The 15,199-nt window shown below is 42.1% G+C and overlaps 4 protein-coding genes across 4 annotated transcripts; 1 reads left to right on the top strand and 3 right to left on the bottom strand.

The window, feature by feature from the left end:
* Nucleotides 1-2,659: 2,659 nt before the first annotated feature.
* Nucleotides 2,660-5,265, bottom strand: EAE97_003949 (uncharacterized protein). The gene is made up of 6 exons (XM_038874461.1): nt 4,951-5,265; nt 4,862-4,895; nt 4,400-4,812; nt 3,838-4,326; nt 3,676-3,765; nt 2,660-3,610 (listed from the first exon to the last, which is right to left on the bottom strand). The coding sequence occupies exons 1-6, from the start codon at nt 5,129-5,131 to the stop codon at nt 2,901-2,903; spliced, it is 1,917 nt and encodes a 638-aa protein (XP_038735070.1). The 5' UTR covers nt 5,132-5,265; the 3' UTR covers nt 2,660-2,900.
* A 798-nt stretch (nt 5,266-6,063) lies between these two features.
* On the bottom strand, nt 6,064-7,031 carry EAE97_003948 (uncharacterized protein; the record flags this gene model as incomplete). Its single annotated transcript, XM_038874460.1, has 2 exons — nt 6,064-6,510; nt 6,834-7,031. 2 exons carry the CDS (start codon nt 7,029-7,031, stop codon nt 6,064-6,066), a joined length of 645 nt encoding a protein of 214 aa, XP_038735069.1.
* Nucleotides 7,032-8,731: 1,700 nt separating this feature from the next.
* EAE97_003947 (uncharacterized protein) lies at nt 8,732-9,810 on the top strand (the record flags this gene model as incomplete). Its single annotated transcript, XM_038874459.1, has 3 exons — nt 8,732-8,842; nt 8,892-9,324; nt 9,374-9,810. 3 exons carry the CDS (start codon nt 8,732-8,734, stop codon nt 9,808-9,810), a joined length of 981 nt encoding a protein of 326 aa, XP_038735068.1.
* Nucleotides 9,811-10,069: 259 nt separating this feature from the next.
* EAE97_003946 (uncharacterized protein) lies at nt 10,070-11,825 on the bottom strand (the record flags this gene model as incomplete). Its single annotated transcript, XM_038874458.1, has 3 exons — nt 10,070-10,246; nt 10,300-11,577; nt 11,628-11,825. 3 exons carry the CDS (start codon nt 11,823-11,825, stop codon nt 10,070-10,072), a joined length of 1,653 nt encoding a protein of 550 aa, XP_038735067.1.
* Nucleotides 11,826-15,199: the final 3,374 nt, after the last annotated feature.

The following is a 15,199-nucleotide window of genomic DNA, read 5'->3' as shown; positions in this document are numbered from 1 at the left end:
GGCAGTGTTCGATATTTTGTGAAATCTCTCTCAAGGTTGTACAACTCTGTAAACCAACGAACATGTGTGAAACCATGCGAAAAGGCATGCTTCATGTTAATTCTCGTGATTTCTACGTCACCAAGGACTGCATCCAATAGTGCAAACCCATCCCTTAGAATCGTACCACCGACAATATTTTCAGAAAAAAACAATTTCCAGTCGTTAAGGCACAGCGGCAGCGGTATATAGTAGGCTAATCTTCCATTCTTGTTGCCATCTTCTGGTACTTGCTTTGCACCATATCTTATTGTTAGTGAAAATATTTCGTTTTTTCGATTACTTTTTGCGCTGTCTTTGTTTGAGAGCCGTTGTTTCATTGCGGATGGTACCTTTTGTTCTGTATTTCTGTATTTCAGATGTGCTGATCATCTAACGGCTATCTATGAATCGTCAGTCATGTGTATATCCCACCATTTATTCTTGAAACAAAGTATACGCCATTCTAGTTTCCCGGGAAAACAGCAGGATTTGCTGGTTGAATCCTGAGGGCTGGAGAAGCTGTATTTATATAGTGGAGAAAGATGTGGGATGTAGAGGAGTTACTCTTAGATGGTAGACGCTTTCTCATATCTTCTTTCAGGAGTACGTATTCTGTGAGGCTTGTCCTCACAGGTTGGGAGGAGTGAATAGTTTGATGAAAAATCGAAGGGTGTTGGACCCACAAGATTTAGACGGGGACATATGTAAACAACACATTCTTCAGTCTCTACTTGGTCTATAACATTTTCAAAACGAAGGAATATTCCAGCCACAAGGTGCAAATTTCAAATATCAGCAAATCATTCGAGTTTGTCATGGAAGATTTGTTGGTTTTATCAGAATGATATGGTCATGGAATTCTATAGTTTGAATTTCGATGATTATTTTCACTGTCGAAACTTGTGTCTTTCTGCTGTCGTTTTAGTTTCTTCTTGGGGATCATATTTTTCTATACTTGGGATATGCAATGGTAACGAGAACGAATACGGCTGAGTAGGTATGTAGTTTCAGGAACTGTGTAGATAACAACTCTGCTAATTTTAACAAGACAGACATGTGAAATACACACTCTATGGTTACCGTAGCTTTGAAGATCACATTAATGGTTAAGAGGGGTTTATATATGCCCGCACATAGCTCTGCCTATGCAACTACAGCTTGAGATCAGAGGGGTTAGATATGAAGGGTGTGGGTATAGCGGGGTACAAGTCAGGGGTAGAGGAGTGAATCACGTACAGCAATGAGTGCATTGGAAGGTCGGGGTGGATCTGAGATTTCAGCAAGACAGCTCTGAGAAGACGGGTTTGCTATTTAAAGCCTTTGACTTGAAGATTTGGTAAAAGTCACAAAACACTTAACGAATACCACGAAGGGGCAATGTGTTTCGACATTCGAATACCTTTCTATCATTTATATTTCTCCAAAGCGCACTTGAAGTTCCTTAATTCCAGGAATTAGCGGATAACCTTGAACGTCCAAGAAATTCATGAAGTTTCATCTAATAGCTCACTTTTTTATTGCCATTATTATACATGTTGACTGCAGTTACTATTCTATTTAGTCTTCGAATCATATCCGCCGGATCTTGAAGTCCCGACTGACTATTTGGGAGCCAGTGGGTCTTGAACTTAGAGATACTGCGATTTGCCTTATAAAAATTGGATAATATGATCATGTTCATGTCTGAAAGGTAAGAACTATTCAAACGCAGCGTTTATATAATTAGATGTTTGGGCTCCGGATAGCTAATTGTGATTAGATGCATTCCGTGGAGGTGGATTGACGGCCCCTTGACTATTCAATTACTCCTACGCGGGTGCGTCAAAGTGGGAGATATGAGTCACAATATGTAAAGAGTCTGTATCATAGTCTGCTAGATCTTAAGTATTGAAATCCTCTGCAAGCTTTCCTAGAATACTTGCGCATAAGAAAGCAATTGGGTTGTAGCGGCTATGGGCTCTTCTTGTCACGAACCTCAATTCTATCTAAACCTGGCGCAAGATACTGGCTTTCAAAGAGTCTAGCGCTGGGTCGCGTGTGAGTTCGGTTTATCACTGCTGTCCAAGTAATCATTGTCGTTGTCAAACGTTGTTATTATAGTTGTGCCGTTTTGGAGATTTTGCCTTGTATTGTGTCAATATATCAATTCTCATCAAATAAAAAATTGATAGGTTCTTCCAGACTTGAAGTCTCCCAGATCTTTTCTTCGAGCATTGGGGATATCAGGAAGTAGTCTAAGACTTGCTTAAATAGGTAGGTTAGGAAGGTCAATTGGTTATGCGAGTAGTCATAGAGTAAGCAGTGATGACTGGTGAGATCTCATTGGGCCCTGTGGAACTGCATTAAGATTGAAGTTTCATAACGAGCGAATACCAGAATCAGAGAAGAAGCGAGTCCACTATTTAAGGGAGGGCTTACTGGCAACTTTTCTAAATCAAGGATAAAGTAAACGACGAACTTGCGGAACAGCATGTGCCGATGATTTGCGCTTAGTTTCTGTCACTGATACGCATTGTGATCTCAGCTAGCCAAGAAAGACGGTCTTTTGAACTTATTGTACTTTGTGCTTCTAAACTTTGAATGCTATCTGTGGCGAGTTCCACATGACCTATTTTGTGTGGCTCTGGAAGAAGATAATGGCGGAATCACCTTGAACTCTTCGGATAATTTATTCAATTGTGTAAAACTTGGGAGACGGGGTGTCAATCAACAGCAAGATATATGCAAAGAATGGATGCTCCATTGTGGGTCTTAGTTGCAGTGAATCTAACATTTTGCTGTGTTAAAATCCGACCTAGTACTGTGTCGAACCTCACATAGGTACCTGAGGGATATATTAAAATTTAAGGGCCATGCCCGAAACAGAAGTATTAGTGACCCTATGCATCCTCCAAGATCTTTGCTGCACCCTTTTCCGCAACTGCATATACAGTCCCCTGCAAATGCGCTCCAACAATCATCGGAATCACACTAGCATCCACTACTCTCAAGCCCTTCACCCCGTAAACTCTCAATCCATCATCCACCACACCACCCAACTCTCTCGGCAACATCGATGCTGTACCCGAATGATGATGTTCACTCGCTGCCGATTCCCTCACATATTCCTCAATCTCCGCTTGAGTTGTTACACTCGAACCTGGATATGATTCTGTGAGATTGATTGCTTGGAGAGAAGAAGTAGTACGCATGAGACGCGTGTAATTGAATGCGACGGCCAATTGAAGCAAATCTATTGGATTGGAAAGATAATTTGGATCTAGGAGAGGGAAATCGAAAGCAGAAGTTGAGGAAATAGAGACGCGGCCACGAGAGAAAGGGAGTTGAATGGCGGGGATGATGATTCCATCGCTAACGATCATCTCCATGTGAGATGTATTTTTGGAGAGCAGATTGGTTGCGAGGATTTGGTGTTGGAGTTTGTAGCCAGCGAGAACTGACGTGGGTGTAGATGGGAGGAGGTACTGGGACAAATTTGTGGATTGGGAAAGAGATTGAAGGGTGGAGAGGGTGGAGGGGGAAGAAGCATTTAGGATTGTGGCGAGAGGGAGGAAAGCAAAGACGTTTGCCGAGGCAGTTGTGAAGGGCCCTATTGATTAAGATGATGTTTAGTATGGCTCAATGCTTCAAATGATTATGGAAAATGTAGCCCACCTTCCCTTTTCTCGTGATACAATTCAAGCTGCTCTTCAAGCCACGTAGCATTCGTACTGAAATTCCCTGTTTGAATTGCTATATTCGGAGCTTTAAATTGATTCAAATCAGTAGTCGTTCAACATCAAGTTATCCAAATTGACACAAGATAAAACAACGTACCATTGTTAACAGTAGTAAGCAATAGGTGATCTTGGTAATTCTCGCCAACACCTTCACTCTCGACCACGACGTCAATTCCTAAGTCTTCCAAAACATCACGTCGTCCTATTCCTGAGATCTGTAATAACTGTGGAGTTCGCTGTGCTCCGGCACTGAGAATTACCTCTTTCTTAGCGTTCACCTTGAATTTCTCTTCATTTACACCAGCTGCATATTCTACTCCCGTGGCTCTTGGTTCTTTTGATGTCTCAGATGAATAATTGGAAGGAGTAGAGAAGATAATTTGAGTGACAGTATTGGAAGTCAATACATGTAAGTTAAAACGAACGGTCAAATTAGAGCTTGGGGGTAAAAAAGATTGAGATGTACTGCGTTCTTTGGTATCGGGGGTAAGAGATAGGATGATGAAGAAGACGCCGGCATTGAGACCTGCGAGGGAGTCTTTTATATATGAGACGCCGAGTTCGAAGAAAGCGTTTAAGAAGTTTTCTGGGGTCTTTTAGATTGGATTCTTTGATCCCATCGAAAATTGGCGAGATGAACTTTATAAGAAGAAACTTACTAGTGCTAGGCCAAACGAAATCCGGATATCCATTCTGGACAAATCCATTTTCCCCATGGACGTTTGCTTCGTATTCAATGTCCCAATCCTGCGCTTCCTCTTCTTCGGCAGGAGTAAAATGTTCACTTTTCTTGAAATAAGGAAGGAGACCTTCCCAATTCCATCCAGCATTTCCAAGTTCTTCCCAATGGTCATATTCAGCTGCATTACCGCGCATGAATGCCATTCCATTTATGGCAGAAGAACCGCCAATTACTTTCCCAGCTGGAAGATCAATCGATCGATTTCCAAGGTTCGATTGTGAAACTGACGTTGTGTTCCAATCATAGATTGTGCCACGAGGACCATTACCAAGCACGGGGAGATTGGAGGTGGTTATTAGAGGGACTGTTATGAAATCTTCATTTTTGTGACTGTGACAATGTGAGTATGTGCAAACCTCATGAGAATTTGAGGCCGTACAAATTTCCTGCCTCGATCACGAGAACGGTGGTATCTGTATTAATGTTAACAAGAGTGAAACGACAGGTTTTTAGAGGTACTGGACTTACTAGCATTTCTGGACAAACGATTTGCAACGACGAGTCCACTTGTTCCTCCTCCGACTATCACATAATCGTAAATTGGTAGGAGATCGGCTGATCTTTCGAGAACCTTCCCGGAGAAGACTGGGTCACATGCTACATCATGAAAGAAGGATAAAAAGAACACGAACGAGAATGACAAATACATCTTGATCGATGTGAAGAACGTCAGTGATCAGAAAGGAAGTGATTGATGAGTACCTCGCGCTGCTCATATACAATTTGAAATTCTTGTGTTGATACTATATTAAGTGGATATCCGAATAAAGATTCGCGTCGTGAAAACACTATAATGATTATTGCTTGGTCATTGGTTGAGACATGGTGTTTCATCCCCAATTCGTCAATGACTGCAGCAATCTAGATCCTTAGTGTCGGTTAGGAGTGAGCTGAAAGATTACCGACAACCCCAGACATAGGTATGGTGGGGCAGCATTAACAATCTTCAGTAAGTCCTACCTATTCCAATCAAATACTGGGGAAACGATGATACTTTAAGATTTTTTTTTTTTCGCTTGGGTGTTTCTTAGTTTCGGAATTATCACCAGAAACATCGACGTATACATGCTTAGGAAATGAAGACAGCGATGGAGATTACAAAAACTATAAACGATTGACATAAACATGATAGGCAGCTACTAAGGATAGCATCATCTGATGGAACCCAGTACTAAATTCTTTGATACGCATGACTGAAGTCTGGAAAAGGAGCGTAGAAAAACATACAAAGACGCCTCAGAGCCCTTAATGTAGGGAACGGGAGCAGAATAAAAAAAACGACGGTAAACAAGAAACAAGAGACAGAAACTCAGGCCCTGCCCGTATTGCAAAGTTTGCAATGCTTTGACAAAAGCCTTTCCAGACCCATCGTCAATACTCAAATAAAGCTCTCATCTAAATAAAGTCTGCGATGGTTATCGCTTCCATTTCATCGGCCCAAGTAAATGTGCAGTTGGAATCTTCGTCCTGGCAGAAGCCAACTTGACCACAAAACTTGCGACTCTTATAGTTGTAAGGTCGTTATTTGGATCATGGTTGCGTCATACCAGTTGCGAATGTTGTATGTGAGTGCGTAGAGGATCACTGGTTTGTATACTGACCAGAACTGGTTGCAGAGGCCAAATCGCGTTTCTCGAAGAATTTATCGCATTTATCACTGTCACCAGTGAAAAATTCGCAAAGTCCCCGAATGAAGCTAAAACCTCGACGTGTTTTGAGAGATGCTTCGCTGGTCTCGTTTTGGTTGGTGATATTTGGGATGCCATCACGTTTCTTCTTGTCAGGAAAGCTATCGATGCCAGAGAAATGACCTCCAGATACACACAAAAACTTTCCTGTCTCGCCCTCCTCACAATCAATTGAAACGACAACTTCGCTACTCTCATCTAGGGCGCAATCTAAGCCGTCGCATATACATATGAGATCATTGCTAGTTGCGGCTTTATCATCATTTTCAACACAAGTCAAGGTACCAGCAACCGGCAACCGCTTCCATGATGGCAGGATTCTGTTGGACGACTGCTTTCCCTGTTGGAATTATTGTGCTTGGTGAGAGTGTGGTTCTATCTCGATTGAAATTGAAAGCAAATGACCCGGGAGACATCGCGAAAACAATCAATGATGAAAGCGAAAGAAGTTTATACATTGAGTAAGAATGGCTTTTGCGTTTTGGTGGATGTTGATAATGAAGTAATTAGTGATAGCAAGTAGTTGAATTCGATGGGGTTAAGTCGAACAAATGGATTTGTGGGAATTTGTGAATTAGATGTGAAGGATGAGCCTCAGGGTCTGTATACTTGTTTTTGCTTTTGACTGAATCCGTGTGCTGGGACTATTTCAAGTATATATACATAATTGGGACTTGCTTGAAATTCGTTTCTAAATTCAGAACATGGTAAAGCGGAAGCCACGACCATTTGATCTAGCCGGTGGTCCTCGACAGCCACTTTGGTGGCATAAACAAGGCCACAGCAAAGTTCAATACTGGATTGCCCAAAAATATAAGAGCTATTCTTGGCATGGGAGGAGTCCAACCATAAATAAGACATGCCGCAGCAAGCTATCATACTTGATATTCCCAAACATAGAATTAAGCGACCGCGAGACAAAATGTAGAGTCTATAAGCAGCGAGATGACTTCTAGGGATTTCAAGATTTTGAAATCAGGTGATGGATACATAAATGGATTCGAAGAATCAAATTATTGTAGCAAAAACATGTATGTTGTTAAAAATGGCATAACAGACTCACTCATGCAAAGCGGTTCAACACTGAGTCAGGTTTCACTGATTGCAGGTTGATGTTGTTTATCGAGGCATTATGAATCAAATGATGGCACGTTTCTCGATGTTGACCTCATAGCTTGTAGAAGACAATTAGCACTGCTAGGCAGTTAGTGCAGTAGTTGTCGAATTAGACGTCGAATCTAGTGGTAGGTGAAGAGCGAGTGCTCCCGAGAAGGTCAAGAAGGTGATAGGAATAAAATTGAAGTAGAGAAAGCAGGAGCTGTACGTGTTGGTGAATTTGCTTGAGCTTCTAATTGCAATTCTTTGAAACATATACATCAACAAGAGTGCTCTCCACTGTGACTGTAACGCCAAGTTGAGGTGATAATGTATTGCTTGTGAATTTACTCAATTGTTCTTGCCAGTAATAGCACTCATTTATATCCTTGAATCAAAAGAGACAATTTGAGTCGGTGACTAATAGCTTATGGTAAACATTGAAAACTATTTTTGGATGGTATTTTCTAGTATTGTGATATAGAGGTTCGCTATCTAGCAATCTAGCAATCTTGCTGCTATTATGATTTCTAGAATAGAGTTTCAAATGCCGCTGTGATTGTCTGATTTCAGCACCATAAATAGAAACACAAGCATATGGATCATATACCACACTGCGGCAGCAGAAATCGAGATTTCCCTTCAATTCCGGGAAGTTAGTGAAGTTGAACTGAAATAAACGTGCATCAAGACCTTTCAAAACCTGCAGGCTGTTCGCGACACCTAGGGCATCCGAGTCCGTATTGAAAATATCTCAAAATTGACAGCAGAGAAACAACGATCATTTGTTCTTCGTTTTCGCTTGGGAAGGCAGTGATGTTGGTAATCAGGGCTGTTATATTGACTCTGCTGCGCGGCAAGGTTTTTGCCAAATGCTGGATTAAGTAGCAAGAACTGCAAGAACTTTCTTTTGGACAGAGTGACAAATATACTTAACACAGTGCAATATGATGATCGAATAAAAACATGAGCATATCTGGGTTCTAGGAGATCAACTAGCCCTCTTCATGGAAACAAGACTAGGTGCTATCTCCAAGACGAGTGAGAACACCAACAGGATTGATAACATCATCTCGACGCCTATGAGTATACAGTCTATCATCTTATTTGACATATTGGCTAGTCAAGTGAAGCGTTGAGAATCTGCCACGGTGATATATGATTATTGCTCGCCGTCTTGACGTCGCTGCTGCATCGCTACATCTGCGGCAAAAGGTATTGCCGTCTAGTGCGAGTTGATACCAAGGTGTGCAATAATCAATAATCCGAATTAACAATGAATTCGAATGGGTAAGATAAATTTTCAACATTTAAATTTTGAAAGCATTGATATGTTGCACTCATCGATGACGGTGACATCATTTTCATCGGGGATTATTCTTATCGCCGCAACCCTATCTTATCTGGGGAAACTTTGGGCACCAGGTCAACATCCTTCAACACATTCACCCTTCAAATCCACAATCATGCGTAACTTACCTACTCTGGTTCGCGAGAAATTCAAAGCAGCTCAAGCTGCCGGCGATATCACCTATTTCCAGACTCAATTGACCATTTTGCATTGCAATTCGCTGCCGGTAAGAGCTCAACATGGTTGTCCCTCATTAGCTGTACTGATTGACATAGTTTCAATTGCGATATTCTCCAGCGTTGGCACATAAACCTAAGGCCGACAAGCCCAAAGACACCTCTCAAAAGCCATTCAATCCATTCCTGAAGCCGTCCCTGTCGCTGCTTGTAACAGAGTTTGGGTCGCACAACCTCATACTTAATAAATTTCCTGTCATACCGGATCATTTCGTTCTTTCAACGAAAGAGTTCGAAGAACAGACACACTTGTTGAAGGAAGCTGATCTTGTGGCGGCATATAATTGTTTAGAATCATACCATGCGGAAGGAGAAGAATTGTTTGGATTCTTCAATTCGGGGGAATACTCGGGGGCGTCACAGCCCCATAGACACATTCAATTCCTTCCAGTCGAATCGATGAGAGCAGGACTAGACAAAGAGTTGGAATGGTCTCCTTTGATCGACCGTCTCGTTGACACACCCGCTCCAGGTAATTATTCTGTATCTTTTTTGTATACATGGGCTGATACCTTGTGCAGAGCTCCCATTCACATACTTCGCCGCGTCTTTCCCAAGCAATGTTCAGCCGTCAGATCTGCATGCAACCTACTTAAAACTGCATCAGAAAGCTTGTCAGCTGATGAAAACTATGCCTTCTCAAGACCACAGAGAAGAGTCGCCCATTAGCTATAACTTGGGACTTACCAATAAATCCATGGTACTATGTCCACGAATGTCAGAGGGGCTTGAGATCAAGAATGTTGATGGCAAAAATATCGGATATGTTGCTTTGAATGGCACTCTTCTAGCGGGTACAATGCTAGTTAAAAGTGAGATTGAATGGGATGCTGTTCGTAAGGACGAGGGAATACTTGTCAAAGTTCTCGAGACGATAGGAGTACCTCTGCATAACACAGTTGATCCTCATCAGACAAATTCTGGTACTTCCGATAAACCTTTAGACGGAAAGATATAAAATGGATTTAATGTGAGCTAAGATATCTGTTTATTACACCATGGTCATAATACGAAGCCAGCCCAGCATTGCCTTTCTACTTGGACGCCAAATCAACCGACTCTCCATCACTCGCTGGTATTTTGTTTCGACGTCAAGTGGTTATCAAACCAGCCGATTCACGAATGCGTTGTGCATCTCAACACATAGGTAACCATTCTATCCGATATGAATTGTATCTTGGGCTTCGATATTTTCCTTTTCAAATCTTGGCACAATCTCATACCTTCTTATCGACATTCTTAAGTGCAATCCACCGTTTTCGACAAGTAGCGTAACCGAAATGATATGATCCTCCATTATCATAGATGTACTGGGCAACTTTTTTCCATTGTGGCTCTGAACCCTTACTTGTGTTGCGCCCAAGCTTTTTCACAGCTTTGCTCAACAATTGTATCTAAAAACAAGGGTTAGCCTCAGTGTACACGATAAATTAAACAGTCTACACACATCGTCTTCTGTCCATTTCGGCTGTCTCACTCGATCTTTCTTGTCTTTGGTTAACGTTCGAAATCGACCCCTGAGTGTGGATTCTGCAGCGGTAAAGTTCCCATTGGATCGAATTGCCTTATATGACATACCCGCTTGCCTTGAGCGAATCAAAAAGTTATTTTGTTCAGATCGAGTAAGAAATGGCGTGTTCTCGATAGTTGACAAAGATTTAACATCAAGAAAATCATTTTTGGGCGTAAGCGGTACATTGGAATGCTTGATTTCAGGGTCATTTTCAATCATTCTATGACTTCGAGTATTTCGAATTGCACGAATGGGAGTGCTAGCACTTGGGTGCCGATCTTCCACTGGCTTGTCTGTGGCCGTTTCATATTCATCGAACCTATCGGGGATGTTGTTTCTGATCGGTCTCGAACTTGGGAGCATGTGTCGAGAACGTGATTGCGGGGTGTGGTCTTTGGATAGCCCTTCGGCTGGGGAAGGACTTGGGGTATAATCTGAAGTACTTGTAATAGCAATGGACTCTGGTGAAAATGCCGAGGCTTGGCTCGACGCCCTGGTGGCGGTTGAGGCAGTGGAAGTAAACGATGCACTAAGGTTCAACGCTCTGGGTTTGATCGTACTCGGAACGAAAGGAGCTGGTGGCCATTCACTCTCCGTTACCCACCCGTCATTCCAACTCTCCTCAAAATTATCTAGCTGTTCATTTTGTGGTCTAGGAAGGCCATCAGGAAAACTCGGAATGTCATATGGTGCTACCATTCCACTCGAATGATCATTGATTTTATTCATCAGATTGCCATTCTCGATCGACCACCAATCACCCAAGATGCCGTCGTGCGTTACAGATTCTGACGCAAGAGACTCGTAAGTATCGAGTCTGTCTGTATTGGGCTTTTGGAGATCGTCATAGTCTATACTTGGAATTATGTTGTCATTGCTGAAACGATTGGTGGTTAAATTGTTGACGGAGAAAGATCCGTGTGCTATTGAAAATGGTGTCGAAGTCCTGCAATTTTGGAACGCTGTAAAACTTCCTCGGCCCTGGTCTAAACCCATCTGGGTGTAATCTACCCCAAGTGTTGAATCTGGACCATAACCTTGCGTCATGTTAGGTGCTGGATGTAAGGGAATGGAGTAAGAATGCGCTTTGGAAGGATGCCGTCGTGGATGTAATACTGCACATGTTGGCGTTCTTGGCGAATTGTTATTGCCTTCACGGTTTCCAGAAAGTGGTGTCGTATCTTGACAGAGCTCGCCACGTTCATTTTGAAACTGCTCAAAGTCAGTTCATGATAAGTCTTTGTCAGTTCCCGTCTACCTACCAGCGGAAAATTTTTGTGGTCTCGAAAGCTTTCAAAATTCTGCTCCCAGCTTTTCACAGCTGGTGGGTTGACGACACTGAAAGCGTTGCTATCCATCTCGAATAATGGTTCTGAAATTAGGGGGATTACACAATGATTTGCGAAAAAGAATTCGATGCTGTTCGACATGATTCGGGGATCCGTGTGGGTTAAAATCATTTCATTCTTGACCGCTATCTTATTGCTGAGTACGTTTGCGACACATACATCAACAACGAGATGCACTTAAACAAGTCAAATTTACTCATTACTTCTGCATATGTTACATATGCAGGAATGATGTAGATACACCTAGAGAACAAGGCGGTCAAGCTACCAACTGGGCGCTAGATTCTCTCCTTGCTATCTTGGTGAAGCGGCGAGAACCTTTTGGCAACCAATCAACATTTCTACCGGTAAACGAGTGTTAATTCTTCCCCGCAAAGTTCGCAACCAGTTTTTGGAAGGGAAATATGAAGGAACACTTACATTAGACGTCGTTATATATGATCCTATCCACAAGGCAAGTGTTGATCAATATATGCAACACTTGTGAAAGCTAGGGCCTTGAGCTTTATATTTCATACTTCGGGAAATAATGTCATTGATTACAATGATCGGGCCGAGCGCGATTTCATTAGATTATCAACTTCCAGAGACTCCGAAGAAGGAAGCTCAGATCAGTGTCATGCCCTTGATTGCATTTTCTTTTACTTTTGTCATAGCTCTCTTCTCTACAATTTCCAAAAAGCTTGAAATCGCTGCAAATATCTCATCATACCCTGTAATTCAAATCATTTACTTCCTAAGTCTATTGCTGCGCGCTTCCGTAGCAGTACCCACATACGTTCACCCTTTCTTGGTAACGAAGGAACCGGGACGGATACTTGCATACTTCCTACCGAACTCAGCGGCAAAAACCCTAAGCAATTGGCAGGATCTGAAATTGTGTGGCGTTTTGATCGTTATAATGATGAGACCTAATACAAATTTTTTGCCGCACCTTACTGTTATCATCTATTCATCCCGTCAATCCGCCACTAATACTTCCTAATCAAGACCGCCTTTACACTGCCATCATCCCGCAAAATATCTAACTAGGAATTATCTATAGAATGGCTTCGAAGGGCGAATGTCGCGCGAAGACTAAAGGCAAAAGTGCTAGTCGGCATAAGCCGGCGGCTTGTTACACAAGGACTTTCAGTTCCACTTTTAAAAGTCTATCTGCATAGAAACCTTTCCTGCCATGTTATGCAGAACCCTTTACACACTAGGCACTTGCATTTTGACAAGTCATTTCTGGCCAATATTTCCATTGCCCAATATTTCATGTGCTTTACAAGACGATGGATGCCAGCCAAAGATCAGCGACCATTTGCATTAGCTAAAAAAGAACTATGATGGAGCTGCATCGCACCGTTACTTTGCAAGGATCGGTCCAGAACCTTAGTTCTCCATTCACTGAGAGACTTATATCCATCATATCATCTGTCGTATTCACAAACATAGGCTAGTTGCTTAGTTTTGCCATCGGACTCGAAGCCACATTGCAATTCTCATTAAAGATATGTTTGGTTCAGAGAGTGGTCAATGGTCTAAGGAATCATTAGCTTCACGTGGCAAAAGGACAAACGATCCACGTGTGGTAGCTTTTACAGACAGACCAGGATCCCTTGTGCGGATGTTCGCATACACCAAGCGCACCCCTTTCTACACGGTGGAAGTTGCATGATTAACATTGTAACATCACTTTTTGGCGGATATTCGCTATTGGCAAGCGCGGCTAACTTTTAATACTCATCGTTCATCTGTAAAAGTTTCTCGCAGCAGAAGAGATTCATGCAAGGTAGTGACTTGGCAAGGATCGGCACATCTATTAGCTGCCACTATGGCCTTGTAAGTTCTGTGTCACCTGATTACTTGGTGACGCGCGCCTCAATTTATTTTCATCGACGATGCTACTCATCAAACTTGTTTCCTGATCAGCGACAACAACTACCTGGTCAAAGTTGTAGAGAAGATACCTTCGGGTGTTCCCATTTCAAGCGTCGATCTTGATTCCTGCAGATACTTCCAATTCTGATCTACCAAACATGATACTGAGAAGATTTTTACTCTCAAGTGCGTAGTTGCCTGCCTTCTTATTACTCTATAGATGATATACATGTGTTCCCGTGTTAAGTGTTCCAGCTAGGAAAAATTTGGAAATGATCCGGTAGAACCTTGGGCAGATTAGAGGTTCAAAGTAGATAGCAAACATGACAAACCATGAAAACCTAATGATTGCTTCTTTCACCTCAAACGGAACCAAGGATAAGAATGGACAAGAAAGGCGCGGATGATATCAATGGCTTTCCATAGCATAGGCAGATATTCCATGCATTTGACAGGAAAGGAATCCAAGTTTGCCGGTATAACCGCACTGAAAATTAGATATTCAAATACATATCACGTATCGTATTGGGCAAATACCTTCCAAATATGGCTTGGATAAGTGAGTACCAGACACCCTTTTCTGCAACGTCGGAAAGGAGGAGAAATCCCGGGAAATAAATAGGCGTGGGTGGTTGATGGTAGGACAAGAGGGGATCGTGTGTAACACACTTTTCCGTTTCTGGCTATGGAGGTTGATGCCTCGCCACGGGTATTATCTCGTTGCTAGGAGAGTTTTTAGAAGTGAGCTATGAGAATTACTGTACATAGGTAGGTAGGTATCATCAGGGATCAATAGTGTCAGATAGATAAATCTGTAGAAAATCAAGATAACTACTCTGACTAGCCTGCATTTGAGCCATATACATATCCATCTATCAACCATACAGATCGAATCTCCCTTTCCACTTCTTTATTCCGAGATATCATACAAATCCCTGCAATCTCCCAACCACGGCTTGGAACTTAGGAACTTGGGAAGACCCACCCTCCATTTCAACTCCTGCCCAGTGATTAGAACATCGTGAAATATGAACAGTTGCCCTAATATCCACATCCGGTGCAAATAACATAATATTACAACTTACCTTTCCTCATCATATCTTGATTGTGAGAGAGGCATCTCTCTACCACATTGAACTTTCTAGCTCGAGCTTTTAGTTCTTGTTTCGGGGTGGTCTCTTTGATTCTTCTTTTGGCTTCCTTACTCATTACTTGGTGGATGGATAGTTAGTTAGTTACTCAGGAAGCTGAGGTAGATATATACGTAGATGAAGATCACTTATAGGCAATTAATTCAAATCCAGCCATTCAAAATCCATCCAGTACAGTTTGGCTTCCACACTTACATATGTTTTCATTTTCTCTCATTTCACTTTCACAGTGCTGCAATATCTAAACTCATTGTGTTACCTCCGTTCTTATTCTATATTGACATTTCTCTCATTCACCAAAGTGATTATTCTATGATTATTCCAGTATCGACTCCTCGACTACCTAGATAGTCACACTCTTAGCCACAGCCAGCCATAGCTATACTATATATTAGCGATTTACTATTACATATACTCCAAATTCCTCACACACTCTACCCTTTCATCCCAAGAACATTATTCCCACCC

Source organism: Botrytis byssoidea (genome assembly GCF_014898295.1).
Source record: "Botrytis byssoidea strain MUCL 94 chromosome Unknown BBYS_006, whole genome shotgun sequence".
Taxonomy (NCBI): domain Eukaryota; kingdom Fungi; phylum Ascomycota; class Leotiomycetes; order Helotiales; family Sclerotiniaceae; genus Botrytis; species Botrytis byssoidea.
Note: the sequence above shows the minus strand (reverse complement) of the source record. Positions and strands in the feature narration are given on the sequence as shown.